This window comes from Falco naumanni, chromosome 14 (assembly GCF_017639655.2).
Source record: "Falco naumanni isolate bFalNau1 chromosome 14, bFalNau1.pat, whole genome shotgun sequence".
Taxonomy (NCBI): Eukaryota; Metazoa; Chordata; class Aves; order Falconiformes; family Falconidae; genus Falco; species Falco naumanni.
Window position 1 is genome coordinate 9,112,340 of NC_054067.1, and position 20,965 is coordinate 9,133,304.

General features: G+C 38.2%; 1 protein-coding gene across 4 annotated transcripts in view; it reads right to left on the bottom strand.

The window, feature by feature from the left end:
• The window catches only part of MTM1 (myotubularin 1), a 57,154-nt gene that overhangs the window by 12,059 nt on the left and 24,130 nt on the right, over positions 1–20,965 (bottom strand). For all 4 annotated transcript variants that reach the window (XR_005830956.1, XM_040614428.1, XM_040614427.1 and 1 more), the window contains 8 exons: positions 16,760–16,843; positions 14,738–14,887; positions 12,721–12,909; positions 8,144–8,329; positions 6,921–7,127; positions 3,257–3,349; positions 1,480–1,593; positions 958–1,134 (listed from right to left, as the gene is read on the bottom strand). Coding sequence is in view for 3 of the 4 variants with exons in the window: in XM_040614428.1 (XP_040470362.1) it covers positions 958–1,134; positions 1,480–1,593; positions 3,257–3,349; positions 6,921–7,127; positions 8,144–8,329; positions 12,721–12,909; positions 14,738–14,887; positions 16,760–16,843 (1,200 nt within the window). In the remaining variant the exon portion in view is untranslated. The remainder of the gene's footprint in view (positions 1–957; positions 1,135–1,479; positions 1,594–3,256; positions 3,350–6,920; positions 7,128–8,143; positions 8,330–12,720; positions 12,910–14,737; positions 14,888–16,759; positions 16,844–20,965) is intronic.

Sequence of the window (20,965 nt, forward strand, 5' to 3'; positions counted from 1 at the left end):
AAGCTTTAAAAACAGAACTTTAAAATTAAAACTAGCAATGTACTTGTAAGAAAATATAGCAAACTGGCTTTCTTGCAGCCTTTAAAGTGTTGTAAATAATACAGGAGATCAGCTGCGGGAAAGGAAGTTCATTGCTTGGAATCTCCTGATTCATTCCAGGGGCTGGATCATGAAGACTGCTTCCGTCAAAGAAATTGCTCCTCTATCTTCTACTCAAAACTCCAGAACTTGTTAAGAAGGACAAATAAGTCTCTCTCCACTATCTTTACATGCTACATTGCTGAGATCTCTAGCAAGTTTGTAAGAAACATTGAGTGTCCATATATTAAACATTAAAAGCACAGAACTGAATTCTGTGTAATTTGATAAAAGCTTTTCTGGGCTTCCAACCTGATCCACTTGTATAATTTTCAGTAACAAATTGTCATCAAAGTTACATTAAAAAAAATAATCTTACCATAAGCCATCAATACAGACAGCTGTTTTGAAAGAGAAAGGACTGAACAGGTCATCGTAATTTCTAGATTTCATACACTTTCTCAGAAAAAGGAGAAAGGATAAGCAAATGCAGCCAACTGAGTTTGTGATGCTAATGCCCTAAACTCTTCAGATAGGTAAGCCTATCTCTAAGCATTGTCATTCGCCCTGTAGCAGCATCAAATGTCCTTAAAAAATGCTCCCTGAGCCCTGTCCCCAAGGAAAGAGAATAGAAAGAGCTTGAGGATGACTTGATACTAAGCACTGAAATAAATTCAGTGTTCTGAGAAGAGCTCAGTGGAAAAAAAAAAAACCAACACCAAAAGCTGAACAATAATTTTGACCTGTTTTCTCTATCTTTACCAATATAGGATTAAAAACCTGAACAGATCACAGGTACTATTCTACAAGTCAGTTATGACACAAAATCCTATTTCCAAAGTCAAACAGCATTTTGTATGTTATAGCAAATTTACTTACTTGTTGCCGAATTCTTGGGTTCCACCTGATGTAGTAATTGACCCAGAGCTCTAAATGACGCATACTGGCTACTGGATAGAGTGCTCGATTTAGCTCTTTAGTATAAAAAGGATTGGTATATTTAGTTTTTTCACTGTTTATCAAAGACCATAATGACAACGTTTTCTCAGTCACTTTCTAAAATGAAATTGAAATAAGAACAGTAAATATTTGCACAAAAGCAGGAAATCCATCACAGAAGCCATGGTTACATTCTAAAGTTAATATACTTCTGATTTACTTAGAAGCATAGTAAGTTACTGTTATTAGAAATATTTCAAAACAACCAGTGCTTGACAAATATTTTAGTGACTGCATAGTCTTTAAGCTACCAAACCCAAGGAATTTACCATGCAACTTATCCTGTAACAAGAATAAACCAGTTCAAAACCACTGTAATACAAGGAATATACCAAGCAATACAACCAAAACTTCCTGTAATTATCTAGAGTCAAGACAGCGATACAATTAAATACGACTAACCTCTTTTTCTCGAAGAGACTCACTGTTATACAAGAAAGTACCAAACCGGCAGCTGTACAAGTGATCCAGGATTGTAATTAAGAACTGCTCATTGAATTCAAAGGCTGTAGGAAACTAAAAGCAGAAAAGACACATTTGTTCCTTACATCATAAAAGCAGGGAGAGATGCAGATGCCCTGGTTTAAGAGGCTAAAGGCAGCATGTAGAAGCCTGAATACATCTACAAATAATTTTTAGGATAATGCTTTCATATACTTTATATAGCAAAGTAAGTGTTCAGATGGCATGAGATGTTCAACGTCAAACTATTCCCTGAAAAACACTCTTCTCAAAATGTTCTAACTGCCTTGAATTTCTAAAAACAAGAATCAAATACAGAACGGTTACAGTTACATTTTTACCAGCAAAACAGTAAGATATCCATAGTGCACTCTTTATAGTGCAGCGCCATACAGGAAAACAAGGGTTTAGCTCAGGGGTCCTCAAACTTTCTAACGAGGGGGCCAGCGCATGGATGAAGTGGCAGGCAGTCATCTGTGGCTGCTTGGTTTCCCCCCCCAACCCCTGGCAGTGTGTGTGTGTGTGTGTGTGTGTGTAGTTCTGTAAATACTGGGGGCCGGATTGAGGACCCTGGGGGGCTGTGTTCAGTCCGCGGGCCGTTGTTTGAGGACCCCTGGTTTAGCTCCTAATCTTTGTCCCTAAACGGACTAAGTTTGCTGCTTTGTTTCATTAGTTATTGAAAATATGTTTACAGCACTCAACAGCTCCCAAGCTTCCTTTTCAAGCTTTGACAAAAGAACGTTTGTCCCTGTGGTTCAAAGGACAGTTCCACAAAAACTGAAATGAAACAACAGACGCTATTAAGATAGTGTGATACAATTCCTGTAAAAGCATTCTGCTGGGTCACATCTCTTGATATGTTTCTGAGAAGCTGTCCTGGTTTTAGCTGGATAGTTAATTTTCTTCCCACTAGCTGGTACAGTGCTGTGTTTTGGATTTCATATAATAATGCAGATAACACAATGATGTTTTTAGTTGTTGCTAAGTAATCTTTATATTGTGTCAAGGACTTTTCAGCTTCTCAGGCCCTGTCAGTGAGAAGGCTGGAGAGGCACAAGAAAACGGGAGGGGACGCAGCCAGGACAGCTGACCTGAACTAGCCAAAGGGATATTCCATACCATATTACAGCATGTTCAGTATATAAGCTGGGAAGAACAAGGAAGGGGGGGATGTTCAAAGCGATGGCATTTGTCTTCCCAAGTAACCATTATGGGTGCTGGAGCCCTGCCTTCCTGGGCATGGCTGAGCACCCACCTGCCCATGGGAAGTGCTGAATGAACGCCTGGCTTTGCTTTGCTTATGTGCCTGGCTTTTGCTTTACCTGTTAAACTGTCTTTATCTCAACCCATGAGTTTTCTCACTTCTACTCTTCCGATTCTCTCTCCCATCCCAATGTGGGGGGAGTGAGCGAGCACCTGCATGGGGCTTAGCTGCCAGCTGGGGTTAAACCATGACAGAAGCCTTTATCCAAGACAGGCCAGCTTTGCATGCATAGCCAATGCCATGTTAAGCAACATAACCACAGCTTATATACGCCTTTTAGAAATATGGTAGAGACATGGTATCGTTTAAAAGTAAATCCACTCTTTTGGACTACAGCATCAGAGCACAGAGGTATGCTGCCCTCTTCAAATACTTTGGTTTTAAATAAAGATCTAGGTTTTTAATTCAGTAATCTCTTAACAATGTTGCCTTCTGAAGAATGATATAACATACCTGTTTAGACATCTGCCACACACAATCAATAAACTGGAGAAAGATGGGCGATCTGTCTGCATCAGCGTGATTTTTATCACCATGGCCTATTCTCTGAAATGAAGCAATACAGCCTCCTGTTAATCGAAACAGTTTATTTTATGCCCAATAGACATTGTTTCTTATTTTGCACTAGCATATTAGTGCTTCAGTAATATAACAACCTGTTTTTATAACTTCAGAATTAGTTATTGCACCAAGGAGGAGAGATTCAGATATACAGAAGCACTGCAAAGCTGTTCCAAAGACATCAAATTCCAAAGTGATAATTGGTCCTGTTATAAAAACCTGCTAGTTATTGGACAAGCCGAACCATTAAAGTATCCATTATTTTGCAAATAATCAAGACATGTTTTGAACTGTGTTTACGTAATAATTTTGTCAAAAGCCAAGTTATATACTTTGTCTTCTTTTTGTAACTTAAGCCACTGGAGAAACTCGATCATCAAACTATCCACACAGATTCTCCTCTTCCCCCTCCATACTTGAACCTAAAGATTCATCCTGAGGTAGACAGTGAACATGAGTGAGCTCAAAGAAATATTCATGCTCCTGACAGAAAATTAACACACATTTCTAAAGTTTCAGTGAGTCACTTATTCTGAGGAGTCCAAAGTAACAGTTAAAGGCATTCGCCCCACAGACAAAAAGCAGGTTTGGTAAAAGCAGTTTCCTTCCTTTTCACATTTGATAGCTGAGAACAGATAAAAGAGATTCTATTAACTCCATAATTCTGCTCAAATATACTGACCTGGAGGAGACAAAAGAAGAGCATGTATGTTGAACTAAGATGTTGTCTCTCTGCCCGTAAGACAGCAGCCTTAATGTCTTAAGGATGTAAAGAGTTGTAAAACCAGTAATTTTCTGCTGGTTTTATATATCTTGCAAAACTGATTTGCAAGATAGTTTGAAATAATAGAATTGAATGGCAGGAAATAGAGTGAGATGAGGGATTGTAGCTGAACTCAGTGAACAGTAGCAAATGACTAGGAAAACACTGTAGGGAAGACAAACAAATTGGCCTCCTTGCTCTCCAGTTTTTATGGTTTAAAATACATTGTATCTGTTAACAGAGTCATATATGTGTTCAGTAATGAGTGAATGTCCTTCCACTTTCACTACGGCTAGAAGTTTTAGGATGTCTGAGTATTTTCCATCTATAATTATGTCTATGTCTCCTATTTCTTACATTAGACTGCATTATTAGAATGACATTCTAGATAGCAAGCATTTTTAACACCTGCAGAGTGCACCAAGTTCACTATACATAGAAAAGCAGGGGCAGGGAATCCCTTTTCAACAAGGGGACTTATTGCGTGCTTCATTAGACAGAAAATACTGAGAGGAACTACGAAGTAGTCTACTATTTAGTTATTTGTTATTAAAACATCCAAATTGCAGCCCTAGTAACATGAAAACATGACACTTGCGCTAATCCAGACAATACAAGAAACTCCCTACTCTTCTCCAACTCCCCACTTGAAGGAGGGCATAACAACAATAGTTTCAGAGATGAGTTTCAGGAAATGCTACCTGCACCGAAGTGCCTGGTCCTCACTATTAAAACGCACAGATCTATCAGGTAATAACCAAACTAAAACAGAGCATGTATGATCAAAATATTTTCTGTTTGCTATCATTTCTGTTTGTTATCATTTTTTATCATAGAATTATGTTGGCTGGAAAAGACCTTTAAGATCATTGAGTCCAGCCATTAACCCAGGACTGTCAAGTCCACCACTAAACCATTTCCCTATGTGCAACACCTACACATCTTTTAAATACCTCCAGAGACAGCGACTCAACCATTTCTACAGAATACTCCAGAAAATACTTCACTATAAGCTGAACAGCCCATCCAATCCAAATATATGGTACTCTCAACTGCAGATGGCTACAGGAGAGTGGCTTCAACCATTTCCAAAGATTACTACTTGAGTGAGAAAGTTGGGGAAAATAAACCAGTAGTTTAAGCAAAAGCAGGCTATTTAAATCATCCTTATTGCTGCTACATTGTCAGAGATGAACAGGTGGTCTGAGCTAGTCATCTGGAAGGGGTGCAAAAGTCCTACCTCACTAATAGGAGAAAAACATTATTTGTTGAGAGAGAACAAACTCTTTTGATTATTCAAAATAAAATTAATGGCTTAATAAAAAGAATGATAGATTACTTAGTTTTTTCAGAATGGTGAAGGACACACTGATCTCTTTTTCAAGCTGTCTGTTAAAGCATAACATGTGTGCTAGGCTACAGGTCTCCTAGTTATACAATCTCATTTTGTCTGCACCGCGACTATAATGTTTTAAAAAAATATGAAATAAAATACAAGAATAAAAAGGCAAGCCAGTGTTTTTCCTGTGGCTGTACCATAGACAGAATACTTCAAAGGCTTATGTAACACACCACTACTAGAAGACTACAGGTAAGTATACAAAAAAAATGGACTATGACAGATACCACTCCCAATGATCAAAATGCAAATCTCCTAAAGGTGCCCTGAAGCTTGGAATATCAGATCAAAGACTGCTGCAGCATACAAGCACACTTTGTACACTGTACACACACCATACAATAAATGGTGAAGTGGTTCACGCTCAGTAGCTATACATGAATTTCCAAGTGGCTGAGACAGTCTTGCAAACGTAAAATGGGCATGAAATACACACATAGGTATATTCTTCCATTTCTTTATTTTTTCCAGGTTGCCTATTTTCCAAATTTTAGCAATATTAAGTAGTATCTTTAGAATATTCCACTAGGGACAAGTTGTCTGTGCAAATGACTTCTCCTGAAGGTGTGGAAACTTCTTACTGTGAATTACAATGTTCAGCATCAACAAGCAGCACTGTTGTAAAGCTCCCAACTTATGTTTTAAGTTTACATATCAAAGCACACTCACCCTGGCAATCTATTCTGCTCCTCCAGGTTCCTCATATAGATTTCCTGATTAAATGGTAAGGTACCAAATTTAAAACAAGTTCCACTGAGACTCTGAAATGTTTCCTAACATGAGCACCCTTGACTTTGCACTTTGCATTATGCATGGATATTAAGGACTTGCTACAGACAATTTCTACTTAACCTTCTAAGCACCCAGAAGACAGAACAGAACTAGAGCCAGCATCATCAGTGACAGCCTCTTGAGAGCTACTATGACAAGGGTAGAATACTGGGAAGCAGCATTCAAAACATCACTTAAAAGACATTGGCCAGATTCATTCATATGCTTCCCATAACATTCAAAATAGTCCAAAGGGAGGGTGAAGGAAAAGCCCCATGTTCCAGCCTTATTTCATCATCTTTTGAAAAGTTTGAGAAGACAATTTTTCTGCCTTCTCGTTTCCTTTGCTTAATAACCACAACCCCAGTAACCCTAGCAATTTGTGTTTTCAAAAGCGTGTAAAGAACAAAATATGAGTTCTCATAGAAAGAACAGCAAAAAAAAATTAACTAAACAGATGCAAAACCAAAAGCTCTTCTCAGATTTACCTGGAAATGTTTTAAATCAGAATTCCAAAACAATGAAAAGAATTATCAAACCCTGACACAATGACTAGTTTAATATTAAAAGCTTTTTAGAACATTAATGTTGCATGGTTCTTGCAATTATCTTCTAATTCTTACCGATGCAAATTTGTGTCCAAAGCTTATCCACTCTTTTTGCACCAGAACTTCAAAGCCTTCAATTGTTCTGTAGTAGCTGTCTAGCATCAACATGGCCAGCGACGTTAGCTGTGCTGTCCGGTCCCAGCCATCACTGCAGTGAACCAACACAGAGCTCCTTCCTGAGGACACCCTGTCTGCCACTTGAATAGCTCCCGTCAAGACAAGCTAGCAAAGAGGAACAGACACCAAAGACCACTAATTAGTGTTATCATTCTAACAAAAATAAATTGATTTATTTGTATCTACACAATATCTTAATTGATACTATTTCCATTAAAAGACCTGAGGAACATGGTGTAGTCAATTGGAAAAGAATTTTCTAGGAGATCAAGTAAATTTCTGGTATAAAAATAGAGAAACAGATTGGTTCCCTAATCCCTTAGTAAGGTCTAATTCATCTCACAGCAAATTCTTAAAAAAATGGGGCAGAAAGCAGTAACCTTGATAAATCAAAGAACATAAGCTTCTTTTTTGAAGAAAGAGAGGATTTACCATAGGATATACTCTCTAAAATAATCTGTATTTCATTTAGCTCCTTTCTTTCAGCTAAATTACTGAAATATTTCAGTTGTTGGACAAAGGAACTTGTACCCTTCTAATATGCTTATTTTCCAAATATTAACTTAAAATGAAAATTTATTAAGTAGAATTCATTACATAATCTCTCAATACTTTTGCATAGCTATACTTGAGGCAAAAGGTCCAAAGGTCAACCAGTAAGAACACTGGTGAATTACCAGTTTAAGTATTTTATTTGTGCTACAAGGTGAAAATTACAAAATTTACAAACACATTTACAAGATTTATTTACAAAACTATAATCCACAAAATAAAGTTACATACATACTGACAACTGAAGTAATTACTAATCCTTCACAATGACAGCTATCTATAGTCCGGCACTGCTAGAAACAAAAAGAAATCTCTTCTTTTACATGTGAAGGCAATCAGACTAACAATGCATTCCTCTGTTAAAGACTGGTATTTGACTTGAGGTAGACAATAAATGTTGCATTTCACCTACTGTTGCTTAATAACGTTAAATCATAATATACTCTGCTGGCTTTGTAGTCCAAGTAGTTCAGTGTGTTCTGTATCAGGACTATCTCAAAGTCCAGCAAAGAAAGCAAGTCTGACATGACAGGCTTGGTCAAGCGTTATTTCAAACAGCAAAAAGTTACCTTTATATGTTCTAACCAATGGGTTGATTCCAGACTCGACAACCAGTGTGATTCTTCCACATTAGGGTAAACAATGTCCTTCAACTTCTTCAAAGATTCCCGCATGACATGAATATTATGAATGTCCAAGAAGAAAAGTTCTGCGTTGGGATATGCATCTTCACCTTCATATCCTCCCCCAGTTGCCTACGAACAAGAGATCTAAAATTAACTTTAGTCACATATACACTGTTGTAGCAGCTCTTCAACAGAAGAAGGGACTGAATTTTGTTTATGCTTTGTTGTGTAGTTAAGCAATATGTAATTTCAGTTGCTTGTTTAAAACATCAGTCTCTGATACAAACTTTGGAGGAGCAAATGCTGGAGGAGGATACTTGGGGGCCTTCCTTTGTCCAAAAGGACAAAGTGTATTACATATAGCCCATGGCCAGAATGGCATTCAAGTTGCTCCAGGTAGCCTAGTTCATTTCAAAATCTCAAGGGAGTAACCCTAAAAGTAGTAGATTAACACTACAAGGTTGTTTGAACTATGGGGCCTGGAGTCCAGTCGGACTGAACCAGCCAGGTTATGGACAGTGGGCCGGCATCGCCATCAGTCAGGACTCAGGCTGCTTTGAGAATAAAAAGCCACTGGTACCTTCCCCATTACTTTTGAGATTCACAGTGGAAATGGCTTTTCCTTGCCCAACTGACATTACAATATCAGTATTTTTTTTCTTTGTTGATGTTCACTTTTCCCACCCAGGCTTAAACAAACTCATGTTTCTGAATACAAAAGAGATCAACTTACTTCCCAGACAAATCATTAAGGTTAAATTAAAATTAAAGTACACCACACAAAACAGCAATTACTCATAACATATGAGATCATCACTACCAGGGAATAAAACTGCTCATTTGTTTCTGTATGAATTAGAAATTCAGTCAAAAGGATTTGTCTGTTTCTTTACACCACTAATTCAAAGGAGAACAAATCTCAGGTTTACCAGTGCAAACTTGCTAACAAAAAGAACAAAACCAAAAATGCTTTCCTGTGTTTGAACTGCCTAGTTTACTAAAATTGAAATGACACTGAAATAGATAAAAATGATAAAATGTTTGGCCAAGTGTCACGGTTTCAGCTGGGATGGAGTTAGTTTTCCTCTTAGTAACCACTACTGTGCTGTGTTTTGGCTCTGATGTGAGAACAGTGTGGCACACTGATGATTTAGTTGTTGCTGGGTAATGTTTATGCTAAATCAAGGACTTTCCGGTTTCTCAGGCCCTGCCAGCAAGAGGGCTGGAGGGGCACAAGAAATTGGGAGGGGACACAGCCAGGACAGCTGACTCAAACTAGCCAAAGAGGTATTCCATACCATGGGACGTCGTGTTGGTACATAAAATTAAGGGGGGTAGCCGAGGATCATTGCTTGGGGACTGGCTGGGTATCGGTCAGTGGGTGGTGAACAGTTGTACTTTGCATCACTTGTTTTCCTTTATCCTGTTCCCTGTGGATTTTATTCTTTCCCCCACCTTTTCATTATAACTGCTATTGTTGTTATGGTAATTATTATTATTCTTTCATTTTTATTCTGTTTCAATTAATAAATTGTTCTTATCTCAACCCTCAAGTTTTACATTCCTTTCCAATTCTCCTCCCCACCCATCTGGGTGGGGGAGTGAGCAAGCAGCTGCGTGGTGCTTGGTTGCCAGCTGGGGTTAACCCACAAATCCAACTAAAATTAAAGAGTTCAGTTAAGAATAAGCTATGTTTCATTTAAGAATTAAGTTCAAGAATCTTAGATTCTGCCTCTAAGTAGTGAATTAGTAGTAACATTTAAGTTTACTTAAAAGCAACTTTTCTAACGTTAACTTTTATGGCTGAAGACTAAATGTGTATTTAGATCATTAAGAAGTTAAAGAGCCACGTAAGTAGAAAGTCCATTCTACTGCTGCTCTCCCAAAACACTGAATCACCACCACTACAGAGGATGTGCCTGGTCACAAAAGGAAGTGGAAAAACCACACATACTTCAGAATGCAGTGCCACTGAGGAGATTTTTCTGAATTTAGCTGTAAAATTGCATTTCCTGCAGACAACAAACCCATGCCATTCCATGAATTGTGGTAACTAAATTTTGCCTTTGTAAGCCATTACAGACACCAACTACACATCAAGACACATCAAGCAACCACCTAGGGTACGGTATAGCCTTTGCCCGTTAATACCACCTACATTTCTGTACACTAGTACAGTATTCTCTATTCTATGCTTGCTATCTCCTTCCTCAGATGTGGGGGTATTCTCTGTGCCAGGGTTTGTGCTAAAAGAAGCGATGACACTATTTTTCTCTTTCCTTTGAGTATCATGAAGTCCTGGTGAGGAATGACTGTAATTTTAGCATCAGGGCTGCTGCAACTCCTACTGACTGTGTGGTCTTGACCTATGTACAAAGAACACAGGAATGCATGAGTAGCATAGCCCAAGATTTTGCTTACACTGATCTTCACAGCTGTTCAAGAAAACTTTTCTCAGTGCTGATCAACATCGGCTTGCACTCTATGACACTGTCCCTCAGACCTAGCAATGCACCCTACTGCTTTTACCGCTATGATTATTTCATATTTAGGCATATCAGGAGTTAATTTAAACACATAGGTGAAATATACTAATTTAAAAAGCTGAAAACTGTGTTTCATACTTCAGTGAGTATGTGTATATAAAGTTCAGCCACAATACATCTTTGAAACAAATGGGGTAAAAGTTTGAGTTTGTCCAAGAACTGAGGAAAAATGTAAGGTAATATAAGAATTGACATTCCTTCTACAAGGTAAACAGAAGGATTACATGTTTTGTTCACCCACAAAAATTCAGTCTGCAGAGGATAATGCAACTTGCAAGCAACTGACACAGACCCTCAAAATACAAACCATCAGATGAAAACCTAGCCAAACAGACCCTAGGATACTGTTTCTGAAAGTGTGTGTGCTATACAAAAAAAGCACCTCATTTCTTCCTTAATAAATTATATTCCCTATCAGAGAGAAAAAGGGCCATAAAGGTACATGTGTGTGCTTTTAAGCTGCGCAGAGCAAAACACTAACATTATTGTCCCTCTTGAATTCTGAAGCAACTTAATGTTTGTAACACAGAAACCTCACAGAGGCCAAGAAGTTTTACCATTTCATGCTCCTTTCAGCACAAACATTGAAGAGGACTCATTCCACTAAATTAGTGTTCATTTTGTGCCAAAAAACTACTCAGGAGCTGTAATTCCTTCTCTCCCAGATAAGCACACTCATTATTTCCCCTAAGATGTCAAATCCTCTCAAGCTCATTTCTCTCATGCTCTTTGCTGTGCAGACACACACCTTCACTAATAAGTACCGAAGAGCACACCCACTTCATTTGTGCTTGAAGTTCAGTGTGTAAGGGACTATCCTAGACATGGGAGTGAAGTTTGTACATTCTCATATGAAGAAAGCATTAAACTTGTGTCCTTCACCGCCTCTCCCTAATTAGGTTTTTTCATATGAACATGGAGCACAACAAAGTCTGATGTGCTCTATGTGTGGGAAAATCACCTTGAGGCAGGGAATTAGAGAAAACTGGGTCCTAACAGAAGCGTAGGTGGTTTTTTTTCAGGGTAAAGTACAGCTACCACCTTCAGGATGGTTGGCATGCATCACCAATGCATCTGCATGACCACAGTTCCCTAAGCAACACATCCTGCCAGCTCAGCACATGCTGATAAGAGTAATGGAGGATGGAGCAGAGTGGAGACACCACAGCCAGGCTCTGCCATGCTCCCTGCAGGAATGGGAACTCGATGGCACCACACAGCTGATCAGCTGCATACCAGTTGTTATATGAAGAATCCATGAGATGCCTGTGGCTGAGCTAACCATTGTGTCCTCAGATGAAATAATCTCATTGTAATACTAATGCACACCTCCCTCCCAAAGTTACCTGCTTCCAAGGTACTACTACATCTCACTGGGCACACAATACCAGTTAGTAACAACAATATGTATGTAGTCACTCAAGCTCCACCTAAATGTGATGGAAATGGACTAGTCCTGGACTGAAATAAGTCCAAAGGGGGAGAATTGTTGTCTAAACTCCCAGAACCAAACAAAGGATGCCTAACAGTGGGCTAGGCCTTATGCACACAGCCTTCCCAGGACAGAACTTTTCCAGAGGATATGAAGCAGAGCTGTGGCTTGCACAGAGGTGGCATGTCACTCAACAAAGGGCATGCTCTACAGCACAGCCTTACATTTACCTCACAGTGCAGGTGTAGTCCTATTAGATTTCAGTCCCGTGCTAAGATCTGTGCTTGACTACTAACAGACAGGGCAAAGTGTGTCTGGAAATCCACACAGGGTCCTGAAATTCTGCTTATGACCTGCTTAAGGCATTCATGGCCTTTCATGGCCTTGAGCCCCAATATTTGGTTATGTAAATATATATTTATTTACGTAAGTTTATGTACATTAAGATTAGTACTGCTCCCACAAACCTCCTCATGGAAAACTTGACACTAAGTCTCCTTCCCACCCCCCTTCACAAATATGACTATTAAGCATCTGTTTACCTTGTTTGCGACTGCATTGACATTGGGCCTAGCATCATAGATGGTAAGTTTTGAGATTTGCCCATTAGCCTCTCTGATGATATCAAGGTATCTTTCATCATCTTTATTCCGCTTGCCACTCATTCCAACAAGAGGTTGACTGCAGCGCATAATAACAGCTTGAGTCTCTGGATGAATCCATGACAGAACCTAGTCACGTGTCAAAAACACATCAGAAGAAATATATTTTATTAACAAATCGTAACTTTAAATGTCAAAGTTACATTCTTTAAAAGAGCTAATATGAAGGTTAACGCTTCTTTTTTTTTCTTCAAAAGATAATCCCCAGACATTTAACTGCTTCCACTGTAGTCTCATAAAATTTAGTATTAATAGTAATAATCTTTAGAAGAGTTCGTTCTTTTAAATACTTAACTTTTATTGAAATTATACTTACTTATATAGTCCAATGCATTCTAATATTTTCCTACAAGTTGCACAAATAATTCTGAAAAGCAAACTGGAAGCAAACATAGCAATGCCTGCTGATACTAAGAAGCAATTCAGAAGAATGAAGTCATTGTAGAAATAGTGACTAAAATGCTCCAATTCTACAAGAACAACTTTTCCTTTTTTTTTTTTGAGTAGGAAGGAAAGTTGAACCTTTCTAGAGTATCTTGAATGTTTCCCCCTTCTCCTTAAAGTACATTTTGTTCCTCAGCCCTCTTCACAAAGAGGGGGCACTGGAACAAAGTGCACACTGCCTTTGTTGTTCTTCTCAGTCAGAGGGGACTTAACACAAACAAGAGAGAGAGAGCAGCCCAGGGAACATACTACAGTGCAAGAGATTAAAGATAAGCAGCTGGCAAAATCTCTAACTTCGTAGCAATGAATGAAGAATATTAAGAAACAGCACTCTCATCCAGTCTGAAAGTTGTGGGTTACAGAGTGAAAGAACATCAGATATTACAAAAAAAAAAATTCCTCAGGAAGTATTCACTCCTGTAATACAGCCCTTAGTTGTATATCTAGGAACGAGACCTGTCAGAGTGTGTGTGGGTGAGTATGATTGGTTATTTCCTGACAAGAATAAAATTACTATTACCAAGGAAATGACTCTCACTGCACAGGCACACAAAAGCCCTATCATGAATTTTGAGATGACAGAGAAGATACAGCCAGGCTATAAGAACATATTCACACACTATATATTTAACATATATATTTTATACACATCATATATTACATGTGTGTGTATATATAGTAAATTTATAATTATAGGCCTAGCCTGTCAGTAAACACCATATCTAATAAATATTTATCATACTGAGTTTTGCTTCTGCTTGAAATTAACTGAGATTCAAGGCAGCTTTCTGATACTGGCTAAGAATCTAGTACCTCTTCCAAGTCTACCGAATGGAAATATTAGTTAAACCAGATAGTATTGTGGTAGAAATTAAAATTTTCTATAGTGCTGTAAAAAGCTGATACATAAAAATTCTTTTACTTCAAGGAATTTTAGTTACAGAAATATATCCAAAAAGTCAAATGGGTTTATCTTAAACAGCCCAATTTAAAGGGCTAAAAAGCCCAGGAATTCGCTACAGAGACTATGCATGTGGTCTTATTTTAGGACTGACCATTGGAACTATGTTTAAATGCCATGCGGTTTGCTTACAGGAGAGTAACATTTGCTATCACTTTTTATGTGCATCCAATGATAGTCAAAGTAGTACAGATGGTAGTCTAAGGCTCATACTTCATTAAGAAAAGGGAATCTGCAATGCTGGCAGTTGTTACTGGAAAAGTCAAGTTAAAACCAACAAAGTTGGAATGGGTGATTGTTGTGGGGGGAAAACGGAAATCTGGCTTGGCCAAGATACTAGTTTCAAGCAGTAAAACCACCAGCCAATCAAAACTATTCTGCTGTAACCAGTTCCAAAAAAGCATGCTCTGTGTCACATTCAGCAAGAAGTTGTTTGGATGCATACTTAAAACTAGCTACATTATAAGGTAACTTTCATCACATCATACTCACCGGGATTCTATTTCTGGACCTAAAGGCAGCAACTTTCTTGAGATCATCATCAGTTGCATTATATGGCACCACTAAGAGCGATGGATATGTGTCACACAGGCCATAATGTTCATTAATAAAAGTTACTCGCCATCGTTCGTTAGGCAGTCCCTAAAATGTAACACAAAGTTTTTCAACATATTTTTGGCTATACAAATAATAATTCTGCTCTTGAATTTTACAAGAAGTTATGGCCACATGGTGGCAACAACCTACCAATTTAATCTAACTACAGTACTGTTTCAAAACAATAGAAGAAAAAAAGATTACAAGACCACACAAAAAAGCTCATTGACGATGAATTCACAGCCTTAGACTACTGCAGAGCTACCTCATGTTCTCTTACATACAAAATTCTATTCTTACAACAAGTTTCAAAACAATGATTAAAACTAGTAGATGCATTTCTTTAATGATGGGATTGAGGGAAGAAAACTGCCTTTTCTCATCCGTCAAAGCTCTGCCTTTCCATTTTGCCTGCTGAAGAGACTATGGTCCTGAGAAGACAGGGGGAGGAAGTCTCATCTCAACCTTTCTTCGCTGTGACTTTGTACTACCTTCAGGTTAAAAGTAAGATTACGGTAGCTTTCTTACTGAGAAACAAGAAGTTTTAGTTGCAGTCTGCTCAGTAAGACATTTCACAAACAGCAGCCAGGAAACTGAGAAAGACTGATAAGCCCTTCACACACACACAGAGAGTGGGTTTGTGGGGGGGGCTGCATTTTAATTTTTTGGGTCTTAGGCCTCTGTCCTGGTTTCAGCTGGGATAGAGTTCATTTTCTTCCTAGTAGCTGGTGCAGTGCCATGGTTTGGATTTAGTATGAGAACAATGCCAATAACACGCTGATGTTTGAGTTGATGCTAAGCAGTGCTTGCCCTGAGTCAAGGGCTCTTCAGTCTCTCGGGCTCTGCCAGGTAGGAGGTGCACAAGAAGCCGGGAGGGAGCAGAGCCAGGACAGCTGACCCCAACTAGCCAAAGGGATATTCCATACCATAAAATATCATGTTCGGTATATAAACTGTGGGGAGCTGGCCAGGAGCCACTGTTTGCTGCTCAGGGACTGGCTGGGCATGGGTCAGCAAGTGGTGAGCAACTGTATTCTGCATAACTTTTTTGTTTGTTTTTTCCCCTTGGATTTTATTCCTCTTTCTCCCTCTCCTCCTCATTACAATTATTATTGTTGTTGTTATTATTATTTTTACTTTATTTCAATTATTAAGCTGTTCTTGTCTCAGCCTATGGGTTTTACCTTTTTCCAATTCTCCTCCCCATCCCACCAGGGGCAGGGTGGGAAGGGAAGGGGGGTAGTGATCAAGCAGCTGCGTGGTACTTCATTGCTGGCTCAGGTTAAACCATAACAGCCACTAAACCTTGAACCAAAAAACTATGGAGGGAAAAAGAAAATAAATCTAAGGCAGGCCTTACTGTTTGCTATATAATTAAAAAAAAGTCCTATTTAAAGCAACATTAAATTTTCTGAAAGATGTTTTAAAATTGAATATATCATCCTCTTTCATTGACATTTTTCCAAAATCACCTAAAGAGCAAGGTAGAATACCAACAGACATATAATTAACTTCTATAAAGCAACACTGCTTCTAAAAAACTTTTTTTTTTCCTCCCCTCACCTCAGGAAGCACTAGACCAAATCAAAGACCAAATCAAATTTATATTTAGGACACCGTAGTTACATATTCGGCACATTCTACCCACCCCTTGCTCACTTAACAGTGGCACATTGTAAGAAGTATCAATAACTTCCTTCAAAGAGCAAAGACTACCTTCCTGTGACACTCCAATTTTTTAAAGGTTCCAGTGGTTTATTTCTTTTCTTTACTTTTTTTTCCAAGTTGTACTTCCATCATCATCTTTTCTGAGCTCCCCCCACAAAACAGCTGGTAAGAGACACATACAAGTAATAATTCCTCTACGTAAATTGTCAGATATGAAAGCACCAGGCAACTGCAACTTTAATAACTCACTTGTCTCCTGTATTCAGACATTGGATTGTACACCATCCATCCATTTTCAGAAAACTTTTCTTCATTTGCAAATGCAAAAAAAAGCTGTAGGATGTAAAAGAAGCTTGTTACACCAAACTGAGCAAATACAAGGGCTCATCAGTTATACCCTAAGCCCCACCACAGAACAGGACTGACTCTTCCATGCCAGCCCCATTCTCTCCATTTAAATCTGATATTTTTAAGACTGTAAAACAAAGACCAAGAAGTAACAAACAATACAGATTTGCTAATGAAATAATGAAAATGTGACAATAGCTAAAACATGAAGTGACAAAATAATAAAAATTACACAGCTTAAACTGTTGGATTTTTTTTTTTTACTGGGAGGAGGTTGAAGTTTTAAAATAGTTTATATTTGATTACTACCTGCATTTCATATCCTCACCATATAAACCACCATCTTCTCACCAAAATTTCTCCAATAGGTGCAGCTGCAATTACTACATAAAATAAATAGATGCTAAATTGAAAGTGTAAAAAGGTTTTAATTGCTATTCATTGCCATTAGGAAGCAACCTTCTTTCTGCATCCCCTCCCCAACTGATCCTTACTAGTGGAAATCCAGTTTACTTTGGAACACTACGGAAATTAAAAAGTTGCCATTGAAAATGAAACAAAATATGTTGTTAGCAAGTTACACTATCTACTTTTCCTCTTGCTTTGTTGCTCACTCTCAAGACTCATTTACAAAACACAGTATCCTCACCCCAGATTCTGAGAACTTCCTCATAGCTTTCAGCTTCCTTCTCCTTTCAATTAAAGTGGGCTGTAATACCTAACTAACCCCTTTTTTCCTTTGTTTGTTTCTACAGTTTATGATGAAACCAAGTGTTTAAGAATCTCCTTCATTGAGAAAAATTATTTTGGTGGCTTACAAATTCTTCAGATGCCAACTGGAACATGAAACTAAATTGTTTCAAAGAAAGAAGAAAAAAAAACCCCAAAAAACCCCAACAAATGTGGAAGAGAATGCGTTGTCCTGAGCTGAGTAACAGCAGCCAGAGCAGAAAGCATTCAAAAGCCCATCACAGGTCATTTGTAACAAAAAAAAAAAGCTGAAAGTCTGCTAGCTATTCAAGGATATTAAAAGAAGAAACTGAACGCTAAACCAAACATCCCAAATCTACATAATTTTCACAGGCTTACACCCATACTAAGCAGAAATGCAGAAAACCTGGCAAGCAAGGAAAACCCCCATGGTTCTAAGGTGCCATGATTCCATCTACCGAGATAAGGCAGCAATGTTTCCTATGTGCACCTCAGGCCCAGAGGAGGGTGTCTTTCCATCTTATGAATTCGGACCCTACTGGCTCAAGGCAATTCTGTTTAGCCTAGTATGTTACAATGGTTTAGACGGTAAACAGCACTAAAAACCACAAAAATGAATGCCTCCGAAAGGAGTAGTTTTCTCCTCATGTATTTCAAATCAACAAGTATTTCAAAAGGACATTACTACTCACACGAGAGATTTTATCCCACTAGTTTTAGAAACTGGGATTTGAAATTAAATCAGTATTTTAGAGCAAGTAAATTCATCGGCAAGTTGCAGAAGCAAGCAATGCATTCCCAAACTGTGTATTCTGAATGTCTTCACCATTTTTAAAAGGGTAGGCCTTCAGTGGATATAATAACATGGATTCTTTTGACTAACTAAACTGCTCTCAAGTAGGATGGAGGGAGAGATGAAGTAAGGAAAAGGAAAAAGGTGGACATCAGCTGTACCAGAAAAAAAACATACCACTAGAAGTAGATGCAATTATCAGAAGTTAGGCAGAAAAACCTGAAAAAGGTTGTTTGTTTTAATTGCAAAGTAGGAATACAGCAAAACAGAACTATCACTAAAGCAGTAGATGCAACTGATTTGCTGAACTACTAATAAATAGCAACACACAAGAACCATCCCCTCCTCCCCAAAGGAATTTGCTGTATCCCAAAGTGCAACTATGCTAAGAATTCACCAAAGAACCAGAGACAAAGAAGAAGCTTACAACAGTAGGAAACAGAAACACTGGAATCCTAACAGATGACTTAAATATGTCTCAAAGGCAGAAATATCTTATTTAAGTTGCTCCTTACTGCAAGTTTCCTGGTGAGAACTTAAAAATTACCCAGCTTAAGCCCTGATAAGTAAAACATAGGAGCTTATTACAGTGCACTGTGATAGCTGTTACATAGAAGATTTTATTGATAAAAATAAAGATGATGCTGCTCAAACAAATGGCAGCTATGCTGTTCATGTTACCCAGAAAATAATCCACAAGAAAACAGAAGGAAAACTGTATTTTGTTTTCACCTTTTAAAAACCAAGTTAAATTTACTATGCATGAGGAGGGGACGGACAGAATCCTTTCTGCAAGAATGAAATCCTACTATGCAGAGCATGCTTCATTTAAAACACTTGGCTACAGCAGCTTTACCGCATCTATGACCAAAGCTTTCAGTCACACAACCCACAACTATTAAAGCTGACAATTAACCTTCATCAGTTCTGTTGACATTCCAGGTAGTGCAAATTCTTCCTATATTGCTCACAAAAAACCCCACATTAGTAGCATGGATCAACCAGCACAAATCTTAAGACTAACAAATAAAAGAACACTACAATGAACATGAAAGTGTATGGAGGAAAGTCTGGACTTAAATTTTTATGAGCAATTCAGAGAAAACTCTTGAAGTATACTCCAACAGGAACAATATTTAAAAATAAATAGTATCGAAAATCCTAAAGACTAAAAATTATTTTTCTTCTGCAAGAGTTGACTAACTTATAACAAAAATTTATATACACACATTTATATGTGTGCATTGCAGACTGTACAATTAACCTGGTTACTACTGAAAATCTTACTCACTGTATGAAAGACTGAGGATCTGAATCCCACCCCCACCACCCCCCATGGCTTTTCACTTAAGACTTGATATTTCAAGCCTTGAAATGTTCTGTGAAAATGGCCTGAATGTTAGCCCAGGCTAAATGCTATAGTCTGAAATACAGCAGTATCCTCATCCTACCTTAGGCCTGTCTCTCATGACAAAATATACAAAGCAATATATAAAGCAGTTTCCAAGAGTAAAAATGCTTCCTTTTCTGCTCTGACAATCATAGTATGGTTCCATTCAAACCCAAGATTTTTGTACATTCACATCCACTTAGGCAGCTCAATTGATGAAAATAAAATTTGTATCCCTCTGTATTCCAACATAGCACAGCAGAAAAATCAGAGTAGAACACGCATTTAAAACAGTATACACATTTCAGAGAACAGAATTGCCGAATCATTCAGGTTGGAAAAGACCTTTACAATCAGATCCAACCCTTAGCCCAGCACTGCCAGGCCCACCACTAACCCATGTCCCCAAGCACCAAATCTACAAGTTTTTTAAATGCCTCCAGGGATGGTGATTCCACCACCAGCCTGGGCAGCCTGTTCCAATGCTTCACCACCCTTTCCGTGAAGAAATTTTTCCTAATATCCAATCTAAACCTCCCCTGGTGCAGCTTGAGGCCATTTTCTCTTGTCCTGTCCCTTGTTATCTGAAAGAAGAGACTGACCCCACCTGCCTACAACCTCCTTTCAGGTAGTTGTAGAGAGCGATAATATTCCCCAGAGCTTCCTCCTCTCTAGCCTAAACCACTCCAGCTCCCTCAGCTGCTCCTCATAAGATTTGTAAAGTTTCTATCTTACACAGTTCTGTCTAATTTCAAACTACATTTTCACTTCAGTGTAACAAGCAACCCACACTTATAAACATTTTAATACTAAGAATCATATACTTAAGCAAACATAAGAGATGTGCTTGGATACAATTGTATTTTCTCAGTTGTGCCAGTACAAGCCATATTTAGCACACGTCTGTACATTCACATTGCTTATTATCACATTTTGTTTCTAATAAATAATGGTAAGTAATTTCTATTGAATAACATATTTTACCAAATTGGACCTTTTATTATTCTGATGCACCAAATTGACAAAGCCCATCATAGTGAACAAATCAGCATGATAAATATTATTTAAACCCCAGAAGGGCTATAGTTCAGGTAAGCTTCACATCTGCACTACCGACCCACATATTTCCACTTTCATCCTAAATAACCCAAGCTTACAGATTAAACACAGTATGTTTGTATCCGTATGTCTTGATTAACTTAACATTGCTGAA